At 39.3% G+C, this 26,704-nt stretch overlaps 1 protein-coding gene across 1 annotated transcript; it reads right to left on the bottom strand.

Moving 5' to 3' along the window:
- Positions 1-278: 278 nt before the first annotated feature.
- On the bottom strand, positions 279-24,190 carry OPN3 (opsin 3). The gene is given in 5 exon segments (XM_043922891.1): positions 279-1,453; positions 3,391-3,521; positions 6,421-6,470; positions 6,473-6,730; positions 24,157-24,190. Coding segments are annotated over 5 exon segments (792 nt in total). The 3' UTR covers positions 279-1,134.
- Between the last annotated feature and the right edge of the window lie 2,514 nt (positions 24,191-26,704).

Below are 26,704 nucleotides of genomic sequence, written 5' to 3'. Positions count from 1 at the left end.
GAAGATGCAACACCAGTAGAATAGTCATGTAAGAAATGAAAATTAGGAAATAAAATGATTCACTTTCCTATATTGTCAAAGAAATCCTTGAGTCCTCACAATCCATGTTTAGTCTAAATAACGACTCATGAAAAAATGGCCTCTTCAGTAGCTTTGACCACTATTTATGCAGTGGATTTATTGAAAAGCAATGAAGATTAAATAACACGTTTCGTGAATACAGTTCTACACTTACTTTCATTCTCCTTTAAATGTAGCTTTGTTTGGTTTTTGCTGGAACTTTTTTCCTAAATCTAGAATTCTTGGAAAATTATGAGAAATCACTAGGAGTAGAGACTAATCCTACCATGTTCATATTTGAAATAAAATAGATGGAGACATCTATCTTCCATCAACACCGGCTTCACCATGTACATCCATTGCTAATGTATGATTAGCTATAAATCTTGATCACCTTGAAATTCACCATTTTTGTGTGTGTGTATTGCTTTTAACCATCTGAGCCACCGGTGAAGCCCTTGTGTGTTGCTTTGCAATGGTACCTTCTAGAGCTTGCTCAGCAACACTTTGGCTGAAGCTCCTCTTTATCATGTTACACATACAGCAACAGTCTTTGGTTTCACATAAAATTAAGGAATTGATTTTCTTTTTCATCCTAGAATTGTCTGTTTGATAAATTTGATTGAACAAACATTTGACATGACACTAAATAGGACCCAACACTACTAGAAAATTCGAGATTTTCTAGCTATTTCACACATGTGTATGAAACAAAGTTATTTTAACTGCTAAGGATGTCTTTTTTTTAATTTCTTGAGAAATACATTATGTGCTTTGGAAAATTCAGTCATTTAAAAATATGAAGTGAAAATTTCTGACATGTTAGAAGTTGATGGTGCCTGATACAAAGCTTGCGCCACAAGTGATTTTCCATTGTATAAAGCAACCACTGAATTGAAAGAATCTGTCTTGCTCAATTACTCCCTGAGGTCAAAGAGTCCAAGAGCAATTCAGATTTCCTTCTGAATCACAGAAGTTCTGTTAATATTACACAGAATGGGGAATTCCAAAATGGTCCTTTTAATGATAGTCTAAATGGCGTCTGATTTAAGTCCCATTGTTCATTACCGTTATTCATTCCTGTAAAGGATAAACCTGGATCACATCAACCTTTGACCCATTGGTTCTGTCACTGTTACCCACTGATAATGATTCATCATTAGTTATAAAAATGATGGAAGAAGAGTTAAAAGTCACTTTTTGCTTTGGCTTGTCCCTTTCTTTCTTTGACATCACAATGGATCTTAAACACATTTCTCTCCCAAATGCAGATATATCTTTAGCTGGTGTCTGGCATCTCAGCAGTTAGAAATGTAAGAGCTGCAAGAGGGCTCTTTAAAACTGGGTAGGGAGAAAATAAAGTTGAATATTAAGTAAAAGCTTGGCCCTTAATCTGGATTGACATTTAGGAAAATTGGATTAATTTAATTTGGGTTGTTCTTTTTTACTTATTAGCTGATGTGGAGTTAGGTGGTAATGCTCAATCTACTTAATTAAGCCTGGAATTTAATGTCTTTTATTTATTATAATCCTTATTAACTTTACTACATAAGTCTCTTTCAATGCGGTATAATATCCATAGATTCAAATTGCATGAACCTTCCATGAAGGCAGCTAGATGTGTTTCTTTAAGGCATTTTGGACATTAATTCATTCCACAAATATTCGATGAGCCCTTATGAGCTGAGGCAACTTGTGTTACAATCTGGGGATATGTGGGCAGCAGAGACAGACAAGACCCTTCCTAGCAGAGTTTCAGCTTGGTATACTTACTAACGTCCCTTTAATTAGGTTGAGTTTTTTTCCTTGTATCAAGATTACATATCAGTTGGTGAAAATATACAACAGCAAAACAAGTTCAAATCCAGGCACCAAAGTGTCCTGAAGCAAGCAAATTTTAACTCCTTTGAACCTAGCTCATAAATCCATAAATAAAATAATATTAGTATCTATTTCATGGAGTTTTGTAAAGATAATGGATGTAATCTGCATAGTGCAGTAAGAATTTTAAATAAATTATTAACTTTGTATTTCTTATCATTACTAAATATAAAATGTTTTCTGATGTATTAAACTCTGATTTTAATAAAATTTTACCTAACAAGTGCAAACCTCTATTGGTAGGTCTTAGAATTGTTATTGTATTCAATGGGAATATCTACACATCCCATCCCAGAGTCTGGCTGAAACCAGGAAATATTTGCAACTTATGGCCTTTTGGGGCTTCCCAGGTGGTACTAGTGGTAAAGAACTCGCCTGCCAATGCAGGAGACATAAGAGACGTGGTTTCAATCCCTGGGCTGGGAAGATCCCTTGGAGGAGGGCATGGCAATTCACTCCAGTATTCTTGTTTGGAGAATTCCGGGGACAGAGGAGCCTGATGGGCTACAGTCCATAGGGTTGCAAAGAGTTGAATACGACTGAAGTGACTTCACACACACACACACACACACACACACACACACACGTCCTTTTTACTTTACCTCCTCATACCCCCACTCTTTGTTCTATAAAAGAAGCTAGCATCCCGACCCCAGCAAGATGGTTCTCTAGGACATTAGTATGCCATCTTCTGGGACTCCTGGCTTTCAAAATAAAGTCATTAATTCCTCATCCCAAAACCTTGTCTCCCAATTTATTGACATGTCATGTGGCTTGCAGAACAATCTTGGACTCGGTAACAGAAGTTCCTCCTGTTAGTATGATAAATGTGTGGTGGCTGCAATTGCTGGTGACTGACATCCTTGTGTTGCAGGAAGGGGGACCCCTTCCAGGGCCTGAGAGTGGGCTCTTGTTTAACACTCAGAAATGAATTGTCCACAGAGACATGGGCTGACAAAGCAAGAGATTTTATTAGGAAGGGAAGCCCAGGCAGAGAGCAGCAAGGTAGAAGAACACAGGAGAACTGCTCTGTCACATGCCTTGCAGTTTTGGTGACGGGATTACTTTCCCGGTTGACTCTGGCCAATCACTCTGACTTGGGGTCATTCCTGGGGGTGCCTACACTGCCCAGCCAAGATGAACTTCAGCGAGGAGGATTCTGGGAGGTGGTAGGACATGTGGCATCTCCTTTTGACCTTTCCCAAATTCTTCCGATTGGTAGTGGCTTGTTAGTTCCATGCTCCTTATTGGGACCTCCTGTCATAAAATAACTGATGGAAATGGTTACTTTGGTGCCTGGTCAAAGTGGGCAGTTTCTGTCAGCGTGTTTCCCCTAACACTTGTTTACCAATTTGGCAGCAGAGACCTGGTCACACCTCTTTGTAGTTCCACCACTTCTCCTTCCTATGCCCTCTGTAACTCTTTCCAAAAATAGTTGCTTGTCCCTACTGCATGTATGTAGAAATAAATAAGACCGGGTCTCTCCTCTTGAGAAGTTCACTATTCGGTGAGGGTGACAAGTACATAAATATACTGCTGCCAAAGGTGATACATGCCATGAGGGAGGTGACTGGTGAGGGCTATGGGAATATACAGGAGAGATAACCAATTCGGAGGTAGGTAATAGCAAGTAGATCCTGATCTCAGTCCTTCTGAGGCGAGGAGACATTTAGACAAGCAGGAGAGACAAAATGTTTCAAGGAAAGGAAATGGGCTAAGACAAAGAGGTAAAATAACATGTCAATTTCTGGGGACAAGAAATACTACAGTTCCCTGGAGCCTGAGGTGGCTAAAGGGACGGTGTGTGGGGAAAATGAGACTGGATGAGACTGGTGTGTGAAAAATGATATGGCCATACAGGACCTGAGAGTCAGCTCAGGGGCCTTATTTTTCAGTATGAAAGCAATGGAACCTTAAAAGACTTATTCTGGGTAGTGACACGAGAAAATTTGCCCTTGAGAACAATTAATCTGGTGGCAGTATAAAGTGAATGGATTAAGAGGAAAGCAAGAATAAAGAGGTCCAAGGGAAAGAAGCCCTCGAATGAGACAAGAAGATGGGGCCAGAGAGTCAGTAACAAAAATGGCAGAGAAAGGGGTCCTAGAAACATTGAGAGCAGAAACTCACAATTAAGTGGGAGCTGTCAACAATGTCACAAGTGTCAATGCCACAGATGCCACGAAAAAAAAAACCTGACAAGTGTCCATTGGCTCTAACATGTGGGAGACCATCAGTGACCTTAATGAGTGCTGTTTCTATGAGAGTGTGGTAGAAGAAGGAATCACCAATTTGCAATGGGTTGAGGAACAAATATGTGAATTTACTTTAGTAAATGGCAGGTTTTCTGAGGCTGTGGCTCAATCTTATTCACTGTGTAGCCTCAGTGATTAGTAATTGTCTTTGCTTGGGCTTCCATAACACATTACTGAGTGGCTTAAACAATAGAAACTCATTTCTCACAGACTTGGAGATTGGGAAGTCTAAGATCAAGTTGTCAGCAAGGTTTTCATTCTGAGGCCTCTTTTCTTGGCCTGTAGATGGGCACATTCTCTCTATATTCTCCTGTTAGTGGAGAGAGAGAATGAGGTGGTTTCTCTTTGTCTTCTTATAAGGGTACTTATAACCACACGAGGGCCCCACCCTCATGACCCCATTCTCATATGTCCCTATTTACCTACCAAAGGCCCCATCTCCTACACCATCACACTGAATATCTGATATTCAGATATTCAGCCCATAACAGCAAGCAATTGGTACATTTTAGATGTTTAATAATTATTGGTCAACCAAATGCTTATTGAGTGATGATGTGGCATCAATTTTCTTTAAGTTAACAGTGATAAGGAGTAGAATAAAGTGATAAGCTAGAGGGAGTTGAGAATATATTTTGAATTAAATTTGCACAGTTATATGCTAGAGTTTGGAGAAGGGAATGGCAACCCACTCCAGTATTCCTGCCTGGAGAATCCCATGGACAGAGGAGCCTGGCATGGGGTCACAAGAGTCAGACACGACTTAGTGACTAAACCACCACCACCACGCTAGAGATATTGAGCCAGTAGTAAGGGAGAAATTGAGGATATAAGTAAAAGAGAAAATTATTACTTGAGAGAGGTCCCTGAAGCAGAGAATGGGGGTGGGGAAAAAACAAGAATCTAGGATCAGATTGGTCCTGAGAGATCTCTCCCATTACTTTGCAACTAAAGAGTGAAGTCTGAGTTAGAACATGGAGGCAAGGAGTTGAGGAGTTTCATGATAATAACTTTATTTTTCCCGACAAATAAGAAGCAAGATTGTTGATAAAAATGAGGTTGGGGCATAGTAGGACAAGAGAGTAAGATGAGAACTGATGATTTGTAATAGCAATAGCAACTGAGTAGAGAGTAGACTGGGCTTCCCAGGTTGTGCTAGTATTAAAGAATTTGCCAGCCAGTGCAGGAGACATAGAGGTTTGGGTTTAATCCCTGGGTCAGGAAGATCTCCTGGAGGAGGGTATGGCAATCCACTCCAGTATTCTTGCCTTGGAAATCCCTCAGACAGAAGAGCCTGAGGGGCTACAGTTCATGGGGTCACCAAGAGTTAGACACCACTGAAGTGACTTAACGCACACAGACACACACAGAGTGGATCATCCAGAGATCCAAAGATTACTAGACAACAATAACAGAATGTTTCACTCCTCACTGAGTATAGATGCTGGGAATCCTATGTGGTTTTTCTCCAGCTTATCTTATTGACTACAGTCATAGAGAAAACACATAGCTGGATTGAATCAGGGATTTGATTTTGTTTTCAGAACAAATGTGCACGAAAAATGTTGGAACATGAAAGTTGAGAATGATAGGTCGTGATTTAAAATAATACAAGTGACTAAGTGATTTTAAAGAGGTGAAAGCTAGAGGGGGTTGGCAGATTGAGCAAGAGACTAGAGAAGTTTGGTGAGAGAGGAGAAAAGAGTAGAAAAAGGCAATGAGTAAGGAAAACATACATGACTGAAGTTAGAAACTGGAATATGAAGCATTCTCCAGTCTGTTACTTTAGACTTCCTTCTTGTTAGCACTTAACACGAAACCTGCCATCGTCAGTTCTTGTCTTTTATGACTCAAAAAGTGATTTCCAGACAAAGTATCTGTACCATTTTTCAGAGCAGATTCGGCTAATTAAATTATGGGAAGTGCGAAATCCCCTTTATGAGGTTTTTCAATTCTAAGAGTGCTTGAGAACGTAGGGTTTTGAGGGTTGTCGTTGATTGGGTCCGTCCAGAACACTTTTGCTTCCTTTTTCTGGTTTAGAGATTGATGTAGAGAGTAAATTCCTCATGCATTTTTTTTTTAGACAGTGACTCACCATGCAAAATTTAATCAAGCTGGAAGTCCCTGAGAGCTGCACCAGCTGTGGGGGAAGAGTATGATTCTTTTCTGAGGGAAACTGTCTACCCAGAACAGTTTGAGGGAGGGGTGTTCATAGTCTTTGACTCACATTTTGAATGGAAAAGAGAATATGGCCTTGACAATGAGCAATGACACCATCAGGCAGCCAAGAAACAAGAAAAGCACAAAGGACGAGTGGCTGGTGTCCTTGGATGGCCAGTCTCCAGTGCAGCCTGGTCCATGCATGTCCAGGATGTGGTTGTTCCAGCCCAGGAGAGATGCTCCTGACCACACTATTGAGGACAGCCAGATGCAAGGAATGCTCCTCCAGGCCTGGGGAAAATGGATCATTCTGACATGGATCACGCAAATATAACACTCATACACCAGCCTGGTTAGGGTGATGATGGAAACAATCCCTGCAAGAAGAGAAAGTGGGACAGCATAGCAGGGCACGGTGAGGGTGCAGGGGAATGGGGGAAGACCGAACAGGAACAACAAAGTGCTCCAAAAGCCAAAATATATTAAGAGAAATAATGCCTCACAGTCCGCAGGAAATTCAACTGGAGATACATTTACTCAGAAACAGTGGAGTGGAAAATGGCATGTGTTCTTTAGTCACCCAGTCATATCTGACACTTTTGCAACCCTATGAACTGTAGCCCAACAGGCTCCTCTGTCCATGGGACTTCCCAGGCAAGAATGCTGGAGTGGGTTGCCATTTCCTTCTTCAGGACGTCTTTCCAACCCAGGGATTGAATCTGAGTCTCCTGCATTGGTAGGCAGATTCTTTACCACTGAGCCACCAGGGAAGCCCCTGTGAACTACAGCAGGACAGAAATAAAAGCTCTAAAATCAGCTCTGGCCTAATGGTGCAGCTGTTGTGTTACGTTTTCTGAGACAGAAAAACTCCAGAGAGAAACTCTGCAGTGCTTCAGGAAGAGTCACTAAAACAGTCATCTTTTGGTTTTCACTTCTCTCAACTGTCTCACTCAGCTATAGAGATGATGTCAAAGTAGGTTTCACAGGTGTGAACTGACCAAAGTGATGGTAAAATTGCACAGGAGCTGTGTTAACCTACCTACTAGCACTGTCAGCTCATGAACTTTCACATGCGTGACTGCTGACAAGGGATGGAAGTCTGTGAGACTGTGTCTTCATCTATGCCTCTATTTTGCAGCAATTAGGCTTTAACAATATTTTTCTTTTATTTCTCTGCCCCTCCTGAGAGAGTGATTTATTCATGCATTAAGCTCCTTTTGAGTATCTACTGTGTGCTGGGCACTGGGCTGACACTGGCAACTCAATGACGATGGAAACTCAGAAATCTAGATTTTTAGAGGGGAAGTAGATGAGTTAAGCAACTGTAAAAACCATACAGGAAGTAAAAGTTACAATTCTAATACAATATATTGTAGGAATCACAGAAAAAGGCACTTGTGAATAAGGCAAGAGAAGTGTATTCCAGGAAGAATGAAGAATTATATACTGGAACATGGAGGCAATAAACGACAGAAAATGGTCTAAGAATGAGCAGAGGATTCTAAGATACTGGGTCTCAGAGAATAACTAGAAAGGAAAGATAACGTCACAAGGAACAGATAGGGTCTTACTAAGAAAGGCTCTTAATTTCTTGCTAGAGTTTTCATTTGGTTGTTTGTTCCTATTTTTCTTTTCCTTTTTGACCTTTTCCTGCTTAGAATAGTAAATTATAAATCCATTACATCATCATGCTTTTTAAGCATAGAAGTGACAATAGTTAAGTTCTCCTTTTCTTCCTCTGTCTTTTTCCTCTGAAAAAACAGTCACTGAAGCAGCTGTATAGAATCGGAAACACAGTCCAGTGCATGGAGACCATCTAGCAGGCTTTTGCAATAGTCCAGGCAAGATATGATGGAGCCTGAATTAGGATATTTTTATAGGTATGAACAGTGAAGTCTGTATTCCAGAGACATTCAGCAATTAATATCATCAGAATCCTCCAACTTCTTGAATGTGAAGAGAGAGGAGAGTGGAGTCAGAATTACTTGGAGGTTTCTGACCTGCTTGATGAGTAAAGACAGTGGTTAATGAAGACAAAAATCTACTACAAAAATGTATGGATAGATAGTGAAATGTTGCGGCTGTGACCTGTGAACCACACAAGGATTCTTGGCCTCCAGAGGAGAGGATTTCCATCTGGGGCCAAAGAGGAGGCTTGGGGGCAGAGAGGAGGCTTGGTTACTTGGAGATTTTATGTAGCAAAGTTTTATTTAAGTATAAAAGGGAAAGAGAAAGCTTCTGACATAGACATCAGAAGGGGGCAGAAAAGACACTCCCTTGCCAGTTTTTAGCAAGGCATCTTATACTTGTTAGCAAGCTGTTGATTACAGATAAAGGAAACACCTCAAGGCTGAGAGCATTGCACCTGGGTTTCTCTCCCACAGCACACATATCTGTACAAGGGGCAACACTGGGGAAGAGTTGTCTCTGGGCAAGATATATTGTATCCATAAAACAATTGACATGCCTTGAAGGAAAATAGATCTCCAAGCAAGATACATAGTTTCATTAACATAGTTTAAGAAAAACATTGTCTTGAGTAAGATGTATTTTTTGGGCAATTAGCAGCTCAAGGTTTGGGGAAAAGTTACTTTAAGAAGGTTATCATTTTATAAAAATAAATTAAAAAAAAAAAGAAGATTATCATTTTGGCATAGCAACACTGGATCAAAAGGAGCCTCCTGTGGCTCAAGGAACGGGGTGGGGTGGGGTGGAGCTGGGTAGTCGGCTGCTTGGCTTGTCATTTGTTTCCTCCTGCCGCTTGGGAACCTTCCTACCTGACTGCTAACCCTTTCAATATGAGGGAGAAAATGAAATTGTGAGATCCCTAGAACACAGCGGCATAAACATCTGTTGAATTCATGGATCAAGAGTGGTTCTAGGAGGGCTTCCCTGGGGACTCAGTGATAAAGAATCCGCCTGCCAATGCAGGAGACACAGGTTCAACCCCTGATCTGTGATGATCCCATATGCCAAGGAGCAACTAAGCCTGTGCGCCACAGCTATTGAATCTGTGCTCTGGAGCACAGGGGTCACACTGCTGAAGCCTACAGAGAAGCCTATGCGCCGCAGCTAGAGAGTAGCCCCCGCTTGCCCCAACCAGGACTGAAGACCCAGCACAGCCAAAAATAAATAATTTAAATTATAAAAAAAAAAGTGCTTTGAATCATTTAAAGTGCTTTAAAAAAAAAAGAGCAGTTCTAGGAAAAGTGATTCTGATGGGGGATGAAAATAAAACTGGTGTCATGATAACCAGTAGGAGTGTGGAGACTAAGTTATACCATGATAAATTTTTACTACAAGGACAGTATTACTCCCAGTGTCTGATACATGTGCTAGTCAATAAACACTCACTGAATAAATGACTATTTAGTAAATATATAAGTGACTGAAAGATTGAGTTTTGGAATATGGTAGAAGGAAATAATTCAGAAAATAGTGATAATGATAGTAAAGGATGGATTTAAATTTAAGGATAATAGGAAATTTTGGAGACCAAATAATATCCAATTAGATATGCTATCTTCAGAACTAGTAATCTATTTCCCCCTTTTACATTTATTTCTGAAAGACTGATATTATCTTCTTTAACTGAGTATATTCATAGAAGAAAATCTAAAAATAGTGACACAATAAATTGACTCTAATGAAATACTGTTGGTTTTATTTAATTTACAAACTTTCTTGTTAGTATAATGGCATTTAATTATGTATTAATACTTGATGTTGAAGCATAGCTTGACCTTGAACTTCAGTATGATTTAATCCTTTACTGGCAAAGAAGTTTAGTGCAAATAATTATGTTGTAGGTTAACAAATCTCAGTGTACTTTACAGACCAATAAATGTGTTCTTATGGTTAAAATAATAAATTAGTATAATTTTAACTTTCATATATTCACTCATTTATTCATTAAGTACACGTGTCAATCATTGTGCTAGAAACTCAGCATGAAGTGGTGAGTGAAGCAAGCATTTTGTGGAACTTGCCACAGTCCAGAGGGTAGAAGAGAAGAGATAAAAACAACCCAGAAAGTAAAACAGGTAAACTACTGAAGCGCTATGAAAAGGCGAGATACCGCAGAGATAGAAAATAAGGTGAGGTGAGATGAGAGAAATCATAAAGGCAAGGTGCACAAGGTGTCAGTAAAAGCCTCGCTGTGCTCAGAACTAAAATAGGGAGTCCAGTTTTGTGATGTCAGAATGCAGGAGTTGACTACATTTTCCCTTATTATTATTTCGGTCGAAGAAAATTTTTTTCTTTATGTATTATTTGTCTGCATTGGGTCTTAGTTGCAGCCAGAGGGATCATCCTTGCAGTGCACAGGCTTCTTCCCAGCTGTGACATTCGGTCTCCAGAGTACACAGGTTTATTAGTTGCCCCGCAGTATGTGGGATCCCAATTCCACGACCAGGGATCGAGCCTACATCCCCTGCATTGGAAGGTGGATTCTTAACCACTGGACCACAAGGGAAGTCCCAAGACTTTTAAAATATTATATAATCTTTGACTATGCCTCTGTCTTAACAAGCACAATGGGCTTCAAGTCCTGAATTAAATTACTATTATTCTGTTCCATGACCAGTTAGTAGAGACCTAGAGAGAGCCAACCTTGCATTGCTTAGGGATAGCAATAAGTCCTCCCAATAGCATGGGTGTATATAAGCAGCAGGCCTAGTCACACAGATTTAGTCTTCCAGTGTGGCCCATTTAAACAGAACTAAACTACATCCCTTTCTTGCAAAATATATATATCAGCCTCCCCCCCCCCACCCCTTAATACTTTATTTACTAATGGATTTCAATCCTGAGTCCTAATTGCTTGTTATATTCTAGTTGATTCCCAGAACACATCCCGGGAGGATGAAAATGCATGGACTGTATTACAACTGTGTTACACATACTTTTTAACTGATGTTAAGCCTAAATCTCTATTTCCTTTGATACTATGGACAGGAAAGGGGAAGGTGACTATTGCAAACTGGGCATCTATTGTGAAACAAGCCCCAAGGCAATCATTCTGTGGGAGATGTCCCACACCCCTTTTTTTTTTTTTTAAAAAAAGAGGTCTGTGGCTCAAAAAGGGTAAGAAATGGTGAAGATAGTTTAACAACCCAGGACTGGACTGGCTGATTTCAAAACTCGTGATTTTTTTTGTTACACAACCCATCGTACTATAGGGGAACTTTTATTACCTCGTAGGGGAAGTGTGATGACCCTGCTTACCCTGGAAAGATGTGAATTGATCACGTACATATTAAGTGCCTCTTAGTCCGCTGAGTGGGCTCAGTGGTAAAGAATCCACTAGCCAATGCAGGAGATGCAGTTTAATCCCTGGTGGGGGGAAGATCCCCTGGAGAAGGAACTGGCAAACCACTCCAGTATTCTTGCCTGGGAAGTCTCGTGGACAGAGGACCCTGGTGGGCTAAAGTCCATGGGGTCGCAACGAGTCAGAAATGAGTTAGCAACTAAACAACAACAACAGTCTGCTGAGTACGTCTTGCAGGAGAAACCAGAGACACGTGGTTCCTCAAGGAGATTACAGTACTCTTATAAAGCCAGGAGCAACTCATAAGTGTAAGGTGGGCAGTGTAAGATGATACGTAACCATAAATTTATTGTGCAACAATAAACCAGAAAAATTAAATCCCAATGGCTTCATGAAGCAATGAAAAATAAGTTGGATCTTAAAAGATGAGCTCAGTGTTAAGAAACAGAAAGTATTAGGGTGTGCATTTCTGACTGAAAGGAGAACTTCTACAAAGGTAAAGCAATCCTCTTTGAGTTCTTTTAAGAACCTCTTAGACTCCAGATATGCGGAGAAGTAGAAATAATAGTCATTACCAGCCTTGTACAAGTCTGACCATGACTTTTGTGGTTGTCCATGGTCTACAGTAGGGGTCTTCAATTTTTTTTCTAGTATTTTTCCTAATAGAATTTTGAAAAACTATATATACTCCCATATTTGTAAAGATATATATGTAAACTTTTTTGTCACAAGTTTAGAGTTGTGTGAAAGGTCGGGGCATGCCCCTGGAAAAGTGCCGCAAGGCAAATTCTGGAGGCTGGCTAACTTCCGGGACTGACCCCCTGCAGCCTGGTCCAATCAGGTACCGACCTGGAGCCCTCGGACACTGACCGCCGCTGTAGCCCGCGCTTTCTTCCTTATATGAAAAGACCTGGCCTGGACAGCGGCCCTGGCTATAAAACCCCTCCCCACCCCTCATACCTCGCAGACTCCCTTTGTCTCCTCACTCACTCGCCCCCGGGAGTTCTGCCCCAGAGCGACCGCTCAATAAAGGCCTTTACCACCGGTCTTTAGAGGCGGTTTTTTTCCTCCCGCGGCGTTTTTCTAACATTGTGTAATGTAAATATGACTGTACTAGGGAAGAAACCTTGTACTCTATTACAAGTTAATCACTAAAGGGATGTTACCTATAAGCTTAAACTGTACATTATATATAGTTTAACTATACATAATGTATAGAGACCCATCTCTGGGAATGCTGACTCCCAGGTAATGAAGTTTAAACAAAAATAACTAAACATTAAATTAATATAACTTTGTTTATCTCCAGAAACATTCTGACCAGGCCCACCTGTGAAAGACTGTAGGAAAGAAGAAATGAACATATCTCTTCTGGAGGCTGACTGGAATCAGTGTTTGACTTTACTGCCTTTTCTTTCAGTATAAAAGAGGCATGAATTCAAATTCAGGGAAGATGGTTCTTTTCCTTGCCCCAATAACTCATCTTTGACTTATTGGCCTATTGTTCAGTGAGCAATATGAGCTTGGATTCAGTAACATAAACATTAAAAGATACATTACTTTACTCTTTAAACATATCCAATGATTCATAAATGTTAGTAATTCCATATACACATTTGTATCTAATTTGTGTATTTATTCTTAGACATGTATACATAAAAACACACACACGTAAATGATTAACCATTTAGACTCATGTTTCCCTTCTGCGTTCCCCCTAAATTGTCTTTAAACTTTTTATTTTGTGTTGATCCGTAGCCGATTAACAAACAATGCTGTGAGAGTCTCAGGGGAACAGCAAAGGCACTCAGCCGTAGGTGTAAGTCCATTCCTCTCCCGCCACTAAATGAAATAGGCCTCTGCTATGCTTAGTCGCTCAGCTGTGTCCAACCCTTTGCGACGCTATGACTCCCCTGTAGCCCACCAGACTCCTCTGTCCATGGAATTCTCCAGGCCAGAATACTGAAGTGGGTGCCATTCCCTTTTCCAGGAGATCTTCCCAACCCAGGGATTGAACCCAGGTCTCCTACCTTACAGGCTGATTCTTTACCAGCGGAGCCATCAGGGAAGCCCGAGAATACTGGAGTGGGTCGCCTATCTCTTCTCCAGGGGATCTTCCCTGCCCAGAAATCGAACCAGGTCTCCTGCATTGCAGCAGATTCTTTACCAGCTGAGCTACCAGGGAGGGCCCAAAGACAAATATCATATGATATTACTTATGTGTGGAATCTAAAAAATAATGATACAAATGAAATGATACAGAAGTAAACTCACAGATATAGGAAACAAACCTATGGTTACCCACAGGGAAGGGTGGGGAGGGATAGATCAGGAGTTTGGGATCAACAAATATACACTAAGTGAACCAAAGTGAAGTTGCTTAGTCTTGTCTGACTCTTTGCGACCCCATGGACTGTAGCCTACCAGACTCCTCTGTCCATGGGATTTTCCAGGCAAGAGTACTGGAGTGGGTTGTCGTTTCCTTCTCCAGGAGATCTTCCCGACCCAGGAATAGAATCCAGATCTCCCACATTGTAGGCAGACGCTTTACTGTCTGAGCCACCCCAGGGAAGTCATATATACATATATATACTACTATATGTAAAATAGATAACAAACAAGAACCTACAGTATAGCACAGGGAACTATATTCAACATTTTATAATAACCTATAACAAAAAAGAATCTGAAAAAATACATATGTGTATATATGTATAATGAATCACTTTGTTGTAAACTTGAAATTAGCACATTATATATCAACTATATTTCAATAAAAATTTAAAAATGCACCAAAAATTCTCAAAGCCAAACCCTAACCAAAACAAAAGTCAGTTGCTTTCATATTGCTATTCCCTCTGCCTGCAGATATGACAAAGATCTCACAGACACGTGAGAAGACAGACATGTAAACAAATAATTATAGGCATGTGATAAGTACTAAAACTGAGCTGTGTTTAGGGACCTGGAGAATGCAATAAAGGAAGTACTTAACTCTTTGCTGGTGAAGATTTTAAGAGAAACCAATATTTATTACTTTCCTACCTGAATACAAATAAATTGGAAATAAAAAATTATTACCAAAGAAAAGCATTTTAAAAATTAGAGGATAGTGTAATTTTCTTCTCATTCTTTTTTTAAAAAAGATTTATTTTTTGATGTGGACCATGTGAAGGGAGTTTATCAAGTTGAAAAAGATATTTCAAGGATATAGTGCATACAAAAGCGTGGACACGAAAAGAGGCATTCAAATGTTAACTCCATGTATTAGTTTGAGTCCAGTAAAGTTCTTTGTGATATAGCTTGATGATCATGCACTATTTATAGCATTGATCAATAAACATACATCATGCACACATAATAGGCCAGGATATGTGCTAGACAATGGAAAAACAAAGATGAATTATAAACGGGAATAAATGATTATGAAACAATTTGATAAATTCTATGACAGAGGAATGCTTTTGAGGCCAAAGTCCTGAGTTCCATTCCAATTTCTATACATAACTACCATGTCTCTGGGAAAATTAATTAACATTTCTGAACCTTAATTTGCTCACCAGTAACATAGGAATAATTGTACCAAAATGCTGTCTTATTGTGTGTATTTGTGTATGTATTAAATGAGAATATAAACATAGTTAGTAAAATGGTAATATAGAAGGTATTATTATTATTGAGTAATTGAGTAGCTGGGTGCCAAAATTGCTTTAAGTGGTAGAAAGTTAGCAAAGGCACAGGAGTGGGTGGAACTCGGGAGCTTAAATACAAGTCTATTAATGCTTGCTCCTTGGAAGAAAAGCTATGACAAACCTAGATAGCATGTTAAAAGGCAGAGACATTACTTTGCCAATAAAGATCCGTCTAGTCAAAACTATGGTTTTGCCAGTAGTCATGTATGGATGTGAGAGCACGCCTATAAAGAATGCTGAGCACCGAAGAATTGATGTTTTTGAACTGTGGTGTTGGAGAAGACTCTTGAGAGTCACTTGGACTGCAAGGAGATCAAACTAACCAATCCTAAAGGAAATAAATCCTGAATTTTCATTGGAAGAACTGATGCTTAAGTTGAAGCTCCAGTACTTTGGCCTCCTGATGCGAAGAACTGTTTCATTGGAAAAGACCCTGATGTTGGGAAAGATTGAAGGTGGGAGGAGAAGGGGACGACAGAGGACGATATGGTTGGGTGGCATCACCGACTCAATGAACATGAGTTTGAGCAAACTCCAGGAGTTGGTGAAGGACAGGGAAGCCTGGCATGCTGTGGTCTATAAGGTTGCAGAGTTGGACACTGAGTGACCAAATAACAAGCTTGAGAACCAAGTCATTTCCCCTATTTGGCCACTAGATGTCCCTGTGGAACTTAACAAAACCCTGCTTTTTTTGGCTTGAATAATAGAAAGGAAAGAACTAAAGAGCCTCTTGATGAAAATGAAAGAGGAGAGTGAAAAAGTTGGCTTAAAACTCAACATTCAGAAAACTAAGATCATGGCATCCAGTCCCATCACTTCATGTCAAATAGATGGGGAAACAATGAAAACAGTGAAAGACTTTATTTTCTTGGGTTCCAAAATGACTGCAGATGGTGACTGCAGCCATGAAGTTAAAAGATGCTTACTCCTTGGAAGGAAAGACAGTTTTTTAAAAAGTAGAGACATTACTTTGCCAACAAAGGTCTGTCTAGTCAAAGCTATGGTTTTTCCAGTGGTCATGTATGGATGTGAGAGTTGGACTATAAAGCAAGCTGAGCGCCAAAGAATTGATGCTTTTGAGCTGTGGTGTTGGAGAAGACTCTTGAGAGTCCCTTGGACAGCAAGGAGATCCAACCAGTCCATCCTAAAGGAGATCAGTCCTGAATATTCATTGGAAGGACTGGTGCTGAAGCTGAAACGCCAGTACTTTGGCCACCTGATGCGAAGAACTAACTCCTCTGAAAAGACCCTGATGCTGGGAAAGATTGAAGGCAGGAGGAAAAGGGGACAACAGAGGATGAGGCTGTTGGATGGCATCACTGACGCGATGGATGTGAGTTTGAGTAAACTCCAGGAGCTGGCAATGGACAGGGAGGCCTGGCATGTTGCATTGCATGGGGTTGCAAAGAGTAGGACACAACTGAGCGACCGAACTGAACTGAACTGACCAATCTGACCTTAGTCCACCAACCCCAAAGCCCTCAACCCATGGACTGTAATGAGCCTCAGGCCCTGACCCTGTCTGTTGCACTCTGCCTTAACCTCCCTTTGTGACTCCTTGAGGTGTGCCATGTCCTTCCTCCAGGGCTGTGAGTGATAAACTCTATTTCATTTTCTCTCATGGTCTGTTATTGAAACATCAGCTCACCATCAAAAAAAACAACAACAAACAGCTCCTGCCTGGAGGTGAGAAATCAGGTCCTTGAGGGCACCAAGGGTTAAGGGAAAGTAAGGAGGTAGAGAAAATGTTGGAAAGATGTTGAAGATATAGGAGAATTTGCTGCTTGTGAGAGGATGCTCTGAGTGCACATGGTGGGAGCTCAGGACTGGACCATATCAAGAAATAACACTGAGCCATAAAGAGATCATAAGGGAAATCCTAAGGAAATCAACCCTGAATATTCCTTGGAAGGACTGATGCTGAAGCTGAAGCTCCAATGCTTTGGGCCACCTGAAGCAAAGAGTGGACTTATTGGAAAAGACCCTGAGGCTGGGAAAGATTGAGGGCAGAAGAGAAAGGGGGCAACAGAGGATGAGATGGTTGGATGGCATCACTGACTCAATGGACATGAGTTTGAGCAAGCTCTGGGAGAACCATCTCCAGGACAGGGAAGCTTGGCAGGCTGCAGTACAAGGGGTCGCAAAGAGTCAGACATGACTTAGCAAATGAACAACAACATAAACAGATGTGAGTGCGGTCATGGCCAATGAAAGGCTTTCCCTTTTGATGAAGACTGACCTCAGCAGGGCTGTAAGGTAGGACCATATTTGTTCTCCTCATCTTTTGGGAGGTCAGGAGAAGGTAAAATGTGTTTCCAGAGGCTGGGCCCTGAATGATTTGCTCAGTGGCACATTCGTTTCTGGAACATGTGCTCCCTCAGATGTCAAACTGTGGGTCTCTGGATTATTTGAAATCTTTCACTCTTCTAACAGTGCTATGAGAAGACATAGCACAACACAGGGCCCTAGGTTCAGGTTCCATATCCTCCACTTTTTATGTGACCTTGAAAAAGTCAATCTCCTGGTGCATTAATTTCTTTATAAAATTGGGTAACAGTATATTATCTAGCTACCTTGCAGAATTGGGATGAAGATAGAGTTAATGAATATGCATAAAGTAGTTATAACAGTACCTGGCATAGGGTACACATTTAACAAGTGTTAGCCATAGGTATTATAATCTATTAGCTATATATTTACACACATCCATGATTACTTCGTTAGGATAAATTTTTGGCAATATAATTGTTAGGTGAGAAAGTGTACAAAATTTTAATGCCTTCAGTACAACTCTCTAAACTATCCACCAGAAGATAAACTAAGTCCCTACTACCGTATCATAAGATACTTGCTTTAATGTCATTTGCATGACAACCCACCACCCATGCAGCAATCAACTACAACTGCTCTCTGTATACTCACTCACCCAGAATGTAAGAGTGGTACCTGGTAATCTGTGTTTTAAAGACATTCTCATTTGAATCATATGAACTCTTCAATTTAAAACAATAGCTCTATAATTTTATCAATTGACCCATCAATTGCTATTAATAAAACATTTGCAGCATCAACACTTTAGACCAGGCTCTTTTTAAAATTCACCTTGGTTTCTACAACCTCCGACTCATCTCCTGTTTCTATGCCAGTGTTGTATTTCCAATAGAAACATAATGTGAGTCACATAAATTAAGGACCCAAAATATATCACTAGGATTATGATTCTCCCCTCCCATCACTGGTTTGGTTGTTCTCTATTTGATCTAACTCTCAGACAGACTCTGGTAATCAAGGTACTGGCATCCTCTGATTCATATCCTTGAAGTTCAACAAGTCCAGGAGGGAAAAAAGAAAAAAAAGTGTATATTTTGGAATCCTAGAAGGGAATTTTCCTAATCCAGGACAATCCAGAGGTCATTGCATTAAACTGGGCAGGGCATCATGTTTGCATTCATAACAGGTCCCTATCCACTAGCTCTTCCTCTATTGTTTCCTGGTTTCTCTTCCTTTCCTCTCACATTTAAATATAGCTTTCACATTTAATCAATCACTAGCTCAGGTGGGGTGGGCGAGGGGTGGTGGTGGGGCTTTCCTGATGACTCAGCAGTAAAGAATATGCATGCCAATACAGGAGATTCCTGGGCCGGGAAGATCTCCTGAAGAAGGAAATGGCAACCCATTCCAATAGTCTTGCCTGAGAGATCCCATGGACAGAGGAGCCTGGCAGGTTACAGTTCATGGGGTTGCAAAAGAATCAGACATGATTTAGTAACTAAACAATAATAAAATGTCAAACTGTTGCAGGAAGGGGGACCCCTTCCAGGGCCCGAAACTGGGCTCTTGTCTAACACTCGGAAATGAATTGTCCGAGGAGACACATGCTGACAAAGCAAGAGATTTTATTGGGAAAGGGCACCCGGGTGGAGAGCAGTAGGTAAGGGAACCCAGGAGAACTGCTCTGCCGCGTGGCTCTCAGTCTTGGGTTTTATGGTGATGGGATTAGTTTCCGGGTAGTCTTTGGCCAATCATTTTAATTCAGAGTCTTTCCTGGTGGCACACGCATCGCTCAGCCAAGATGGATGCTAGCAAGAGGGATTCTGGGAAGTGGGTAGACACGCGGTGTTTCCTTTTGACCTTTCCCGAACTCTTTCGGTTGGTGGTGGCTTATTAGTTCCATATTCCTTATCAGGATCTCCTGTCATAAAACAACTCATGCAAATGGTTACTATGGTGCCTGGCCAGGGTGGGCGGTTTCAATCAGTGTGCTTCCCCTAACAAAACTGCTCTACTATTTCATTGCCTGATGAACCATCTGTGTGAATATGATTCAATTATGGATGGTTTATTTAGTCTTGTATTGGCTTCTCTGAAACTCGTGGGATATTATTATATACATATAATTTGATTCATTTGCCCATAGCCTGTCAGGTAAATAATACCCCTCCAAAAAAAGTATGCTAAAATACTTTTACATTGATTTGAGGTAGCTGTTTGCAGTGTGTAGAGAGAAACATATTTTTAAAAAAATATTTAAAAGATAATAAGAGAACACAACAAAAAAAACTAAAACAAAAACAATACAAAAATATCACCCTTTCATTTCTATAACTGCTTTGCAGAGTTATTCTATTCCTGAATGAGATGAATGATTTTTTTCTAAAACCCCCCAATATCTCTAGTCTGTATCTGACAATTGGGGCAGGATGAGATATTTTCACTCTATCTATGAATCTTGTTTTGGAGTTTATCATGAACCTTCGGGTGGAAGCCTTTGCTAATCTGGGAGGGAACAGAGATGAAGGAGTACAGGGATGGTATGTAAGGGGGCAACAGACAGCAGTCTCTACCAACAGTGACCCTGATGAAAAAGCAGGGAGGGAGTCTGAAGATGTTGAGGAAGAAAGGCTAAAGTGGGGTGCATAAAAGAAACTTTGACTCGAATTCAGTTTCTCCAACTTGGCAGTGTGGATATTTGGGGCTGAATAATTCTTGTGGGGAGGCTATCTTGGGCATCCTAGGATGTATAGCAGGACTTCTGCCCACTAGATGCCTACAGCAGCCCCTTCCAAGTTTTTATAACCAAAAATGTCTCCAGACATTGTCAAGTGTCCCCTGAAGAGCTAAGTTACCCTGGTTTGAGAACCACTGCCTTCATGGGAGGAAATTAGTAAAATGATTAGATGAAACATTTCATAGATTATTGAAATGTTCCCTATTTTTAAGTAGCTTTATTCATTCCCATAGGTTTACCCTAAAACTAATTACCTGTGCTAATAATACAAAGATCCAGGACTATGGTTTTTGATACATTTTCCCAGACTGTTCCCAGTGGTACTCTGTTCCTTGGTTTGAAACTAGAAGAAAAGAGGTGCTGGAAACCGCTAGTTGGCATTCCATTTTGCAAAAACTTTTTGCATGTCTGTGAAGTGCAAGGCATTGTAGGGAATACACACAGACTTTGTTTTAAAAGACATTACGATCTCATGACAGACAATTTCCCGTGCAGTTCTCTTTTGCTTTTTCCTTTTAATAAACACCTGGTTTATACTTGTTTCAGCAACAGAGAGCATTGCAAATAATGGTATGTAGTCATAAAATAGAATTGTTAAAGGAACAAAAAGACATACAGTTCTTTGTAATACTTCACTTAAATCATTTTTGGAACTTTAACAACTACATTAATTAGCTAAAAACAAGATTCCCTGCTTCTTCCCTGCTTCTTCCTCGGCAGTCCATTCCCCCAAATGTCTTCATTACTGAAATTTAGTCTTCCAACCACATGGATGGTTTATTTAGTACAAAGTCTTTGTACCGATCAATTAAATTTAAAGATAAACACATATAATGAAATTATAATGAAGTAAAATTAATACTTCCTCACACTGATTCATAATATTTCGGTTCTTATTTTTATATGTATGAGATTGTAGACTTAAAAAAATATCCACAACTTAAAAGTTGAGAGTTATGTTTTATTTGGTGAGGATTTTTAGGACTTCGAGCCTGGGAGACAGCATCTCAAACAACCCTGAGAGATCTGCTCCAAGGAGGCAACGAGAGGAGCCAGGTTACACGAAGTTTTGCAATAAAGTGCAGGTAGTCAGGAACAGCAAAAGATTATTGTTAAAGAAAACCAGATATCCAAAGTAGTGGGACTTAGCACTTTTCTATGTATGGGAAGATGCAAGAGTCTGGACTCACTGAAATAATTCCTTGGATAGGCACCTCAGCTCTCTGGGGCCACTATCTTGTTTTCACATCCTGAGCTTCCTCAGGGCTCATGGAAGGGAGTGACTGCCTTGCTGTCTGATGGCTGTCAGATGGCAGGTATTCTTTCCTTCCCGAGTTCCCTCAGGGCTCACCAGCTCACCATCTGTGATGGCTGGTGTTCCTGGTCACAACATCCTTGTTCACTGATATGGCAGGAAATATTCCATTTCTCAAGATGAATGAATGAACAAGTAAAAGTCTCAAACAAACAGAAATGTGATGCCCAGGGGCATTAATTTTATGACCTATAATCAAAAGAATTGACATAAACCCCACTACACTGCTATCCCCTAGGATTCCTATTTCTTTAAAACTGTAAAATGCCTAAATATGTATTTCCTTCTGACTGAATTACAAACACATATTTATCTTCCTACTACACTTTGTCAACCTTGCACCTTCAAATCCAAAGTCATGTCTTTTCCTCTGATATCTATCCCTTTATTCATGTACTAAGGGTTAAAAACCTATATAACAAGCAAATGTCAAAACTATAGGATATCAACAGAAACAAATAAAAATACTATATTATAGAAATGAAGCTCTTGACATAAAAACCAGGAGAAACAGTTTGCTTTGATTTCAGGTGTGAGCTTAAACTCCCTTCTCCTTCTTCCAATTCTAGTTGACCCAGTTTAATTACACAAATTGTAATTTACAAGATGATTTATTTATTGAAAAATAAATGTACTCTAAAATTCTAGAAACAACCACTTATAAAATAGTGATGTGCTGTGCCTTTTTACATGCAATAAATAACCAGCTTGAGATGAAAGCAAAGCAGAAGCTACATCTCAATTCTACTTAACGGATCTGAATATTTACTAGGAGAGAGTCCAGGCAGATCAAGTCACTTAATTATTCCAAGTCTTATCTGTAAAACGGATATAAATATCTGCCCTATCTTACCTTACACAGTTGTCCTGAAGTTCATATAAAAAATCTAATTGTTAGGAGAAAAAATCCTGCAAATGCTGTAGCAGAACTGTTAATACTCATGTTAAATTCTTTCCGTTGAATCACTCAGCATCTTTGTTCATGCCTTACAGAAAGCTGGAGGTACTGTGCCCCCTGCTGTTGAAATGTGAATATACATATATTGAAGTCACTCAGTTGTGTCTGACTCTCTGTGACCCCATGATTCGTACCAGGCTCCTCTGTCCATTGGATTTTCCAGGCAACGGTACTGGAGTGGGTTGCTATTTCCTTCTTCAGGGCATCTTCCCAACCCAGGGATCGAACCTAGGTCTCCCGCATCGCAGGCCTAACCATCTGAGCCACCAGGGAAGCCCTTGGTTAAGCCCTCCTTCCCTGAGCCACCAGGGAAGCCCAGGGAAACCATCTATATGTGGTTGTTGGCTAAAAGAGTAAGAATTATACTGGAAACAATGCCTCTTTATGAGAGTAAAAATGCTGAAATAAAAAAGTTTAAATCTTCATAGAGGAAGCAACTACCCTAATGCAATAAAACCATGACTTCCAAATTTCCTGCCAAGACCAAGGTAGGTAGAACTAATCCTAATCAGATTTTTTTTTGGTTTTGAAACTTTATGATTTGCTTCTCTCATTTTGATTTCTTTGTACTTCTACTCCCTGAACTCTTAACACTTTGGGCTTCTGGGACCGAAACCAATCTTTTGTACTGTCTCTTCACTCCATTCCCCAGGAAGGCCAGAAAGCTTCTGATTAATGGCAGAAACTCCTTAATTAACTGAATGTTAACTGAAAAATATTTCAGAAAGTATTAACTGATCTACTTTTTAACTTTTATTAAGCTACTTGTTTCCAACTGCATAATAAAAGAGTTTGGTACCCCCTGGTACATGCATCACAAATCACATTTTTGTTTTTCCTTTTCTTCTGGGGTGGAGGGAGAGAGAGATGGTTACAATAGGGAGTGTGATCGATAGAAAAATTAAGATAAAATAAAACATACATCCTCTAATGGATTGGTACTCAGCTACAGGGAATCTGTCACTTATTTTCCTATTTCTAATCCCTAGAACAATGCAAATTCATAACCCACAATTGAGGTTCAGTTTGTTTGAATTAAATCACCTTGATTTGTATTTCTCAGATTGATAAGAGTCTGCCAGCATCCTCAGTACCCTGAGATCTGCCCCTAGCACCAGTCTCCCTGAAAACGCTTCTCAGGCCCAGACTTGGCCACTACTGCTGACTTAAAAAATATCTACAACCTAAAAATTGAGAGTTATGATTTATTCAGCAAGACATCTTAGGACTTCAAGCCTGTGAGACAGCATCTCAAGTAACTCTGATAGAACTGCTCCGAGGAGGCGAGGGGAGGAGCCAGGTTATATAGAAGCTTTGTAACAAAGAGCAGGTAGCATGAACATCAAAAGATTATTATTAATTAAAGAAAACCAGAAATACTAAGTTAAGGAATTTAGTGCTTTTCTATGCGTGGGAAGATGCAAGAATCTGGGCTCACTGCTATCCAGGGCAGTAGCCGGTGTTTCCACATCCTGAGCTTCCTTCCCTCAGGGGTCACCATAGAGATTGTGGTCCGATGGCTGCTGTCCTTCCTAAGTGTCCATGGGGCTCACCAGCTCACATTGGTGAACTACAATCGCTGATGACTGTGACATCCTTGTTTACTGATATGGTAGGAAATATTTCATTTCTCACTGCCAGTCCAAACCCAACGTTCATTCCCCTGGCCTCCAAGACTCCAAAATGAAGTTTGTTTTTGGATTTGGGGTGATACTTTTAATTAGTGTGGGGCTTCCCTTGTGGTTCAGCTGGTTAAGAATCCGCCTGCAATGTGGAAGACCTGGGTTCGAGCCCTTGGTTGGGAAGATCCAGAGAAGGTAAAGAAGGGAACAGCTACCCACTCCAGTATTCTGGCCTGGAGAATTCCATGGATTGTACAGTCCGTGGGGTCACAAAGAGTTGGATACAACTGAGTGACTTTCACACACTTTAATGTGTGAATACAATATGTAAATTGTGTGAATGTGTGAATACAATGTGTGTTTAATAAAATGGCTTCATGCTGATGTCCTGGAATGTATTAATATCATTTCTATTATTTCCACCTCTGGTTCTGAGGTTCCCATTGGGGGGAAAAAAAAAGTCTATCTATAGTCAAAGTATACCTTAATGCTGGGCAATTAAGAAAAGATACAAAAAACACAAAATCCATCTTGACCACAAGAGTTGGAAAACTTTCTGTCCATGCTTTTGAAGATTATCTTTTGACACTAACATTTAAATATATATTTTTAATTTAAAGGAGAATTTTAAAAGTTTCCAAGAAATCAAAAATATTGTCTCCAATTCAGTAAACCATTTTATCAATTAATCTTTTATTTTTTATTTCACACATCAATATTTTATAGAAAAAAAGAGCCTCTTAATATTAAACTCTAATTACAATGCTTTATTCTGATTCTTTCCAAAGTAGAGACCTCAATTTTTACACAATCAGTAAATACAATAACTTAACACTTTCGAGGCTCATTTAAACATTTCCCATACAGTTTTACATATATCAATACTATTAATGGCTATATAACAGTCTATGAAAGCAATAGCAATACGTGAAAATTTACTTATCCAGTTCCCAATTACAGGGCTCTTTTAAAAATTCAAATGAATGCACTCACTAGAAATATCTTTATACAAATAGCCTTTTTTCCTTTTAAAATATTTTCCTGGGCATATGCTACTCAGAGTGAGTTAGATCTATCAAAAGACAGACTGGTTATAGGGTTCTTATTATATTTTTCTAAATAGTTCTTCAAAAAACTAATATAATAATGCTACTGGTATGAGGATACATGCAATTAAAATTGTTTTGCATGAACTATGTCAAAGTTGCTTAGTTTGCATTTTTGATATTAGGAAATCTGAATACCATTCTAAGAATTGACTTCTATTTGTTATCTTCTTGTTTGAACTTAATTCTTTCATAAAATTTGCCTAGTAAGCCTTATGGATTTGCATTTACCTTTTAAAAAATAGAGTACTTTATCCTTGTATAATGCAGGTAGGTTTTACCCCATATCTTGAAATGCAAGAATCCCTTTTTCCTCCTAAGTTAAAAAGACATATCTTTGCTTGCTTATTAGCCTAAATTATCATAATTCTGTCAAATTATATAAATCATCCATCCATCCATGTTAAGTGGAAGTGTAGCAAATTTACATAGTAACTTCACCTTATTGCCAGTTCTTTGGACATAATTTCATTTACATTAATCCTCACAATAATTCTGAAAATATTATCTCTACTTTATAGATGATGAAATGAAAAGTAGGCATGATTTTCCCATAATTATACAACTGTAAGTAGTAAAGTGAGGACTACAATTTTGGTTTTCAGATTTCCTATTTACTTCCCTTCCATTATACTAGAATGTAGTTCCTTCAATCTGCTTCTACATAAGCATCTTTCTTAATTTATCCCAACATAGTTGTGTAACTTTCTTTAAATGGCTTGCATATACTAATACCCAAACACTTTAAATTGTTGGAATCTAGAAATAAGATTATTTTTTAAACGTTATATATCCTGCAATTTTCTGAATTAGTCTTTTATGTTTATGATACTACAGGTTTCACTAGTTTAAAAGTCATACTAATAGAAAATATTTGTGCTTATCTTTCTCATTTACCTATGCTTATTAAGGATTTATTACAATGATGAGTTTTCTTCAACTATATATAAAAAATAGTGCCCAGATTATTTAATTTCTGGTTGAGAATTGCTTCTTATTTTTCCCTAACAGGAATGATATAAGTTCTTGGTTTTAATAATTACTTATCACAATGAGAAACCAACAAAGTCATTAACAGAGATAAATAAATATTTTTATTAATATTTTTAAAGCTACCTGTAGTTAATACTTTGAATTTTTACTTTGTTCTGTTGATATTGATTTAATGGTTATTCTGTTGAACACTAATCGCATAATTCTGAGTGACAGTAAATAACTATTTTTCATTTGCTAATATTTTGCATTTGTTCAGATGAGACCTTTTTCAAAATGTTTTCCTCCTAGTACTGAGGCCATATTAACTTCAAAATGCAAGTGTTAGTATATCATCTTTCTGGTACATAGATATTATTTATTCTTTGAACATTTGAAAAAGTTCACC

Source organism: Cervus elaphus, chromosome 14 (genome assembly GCF_910594005.1).
Source record: "Cervus elaphus chromosome 14, mCerEla1.1, whole genome shotgun sequence".
Classification (NCBI taxonomy): domain Eukaryota; kingdom Metazoa; phylum Chordata; class Mammalia; order Artiodactyla; family Cervidae; genus Cervus; species Cervus elaphus.
Note: the sequence above shows the minus strand (reverse complement) of the source record. Positions and strands in the feature narration are given on the sequence as shown.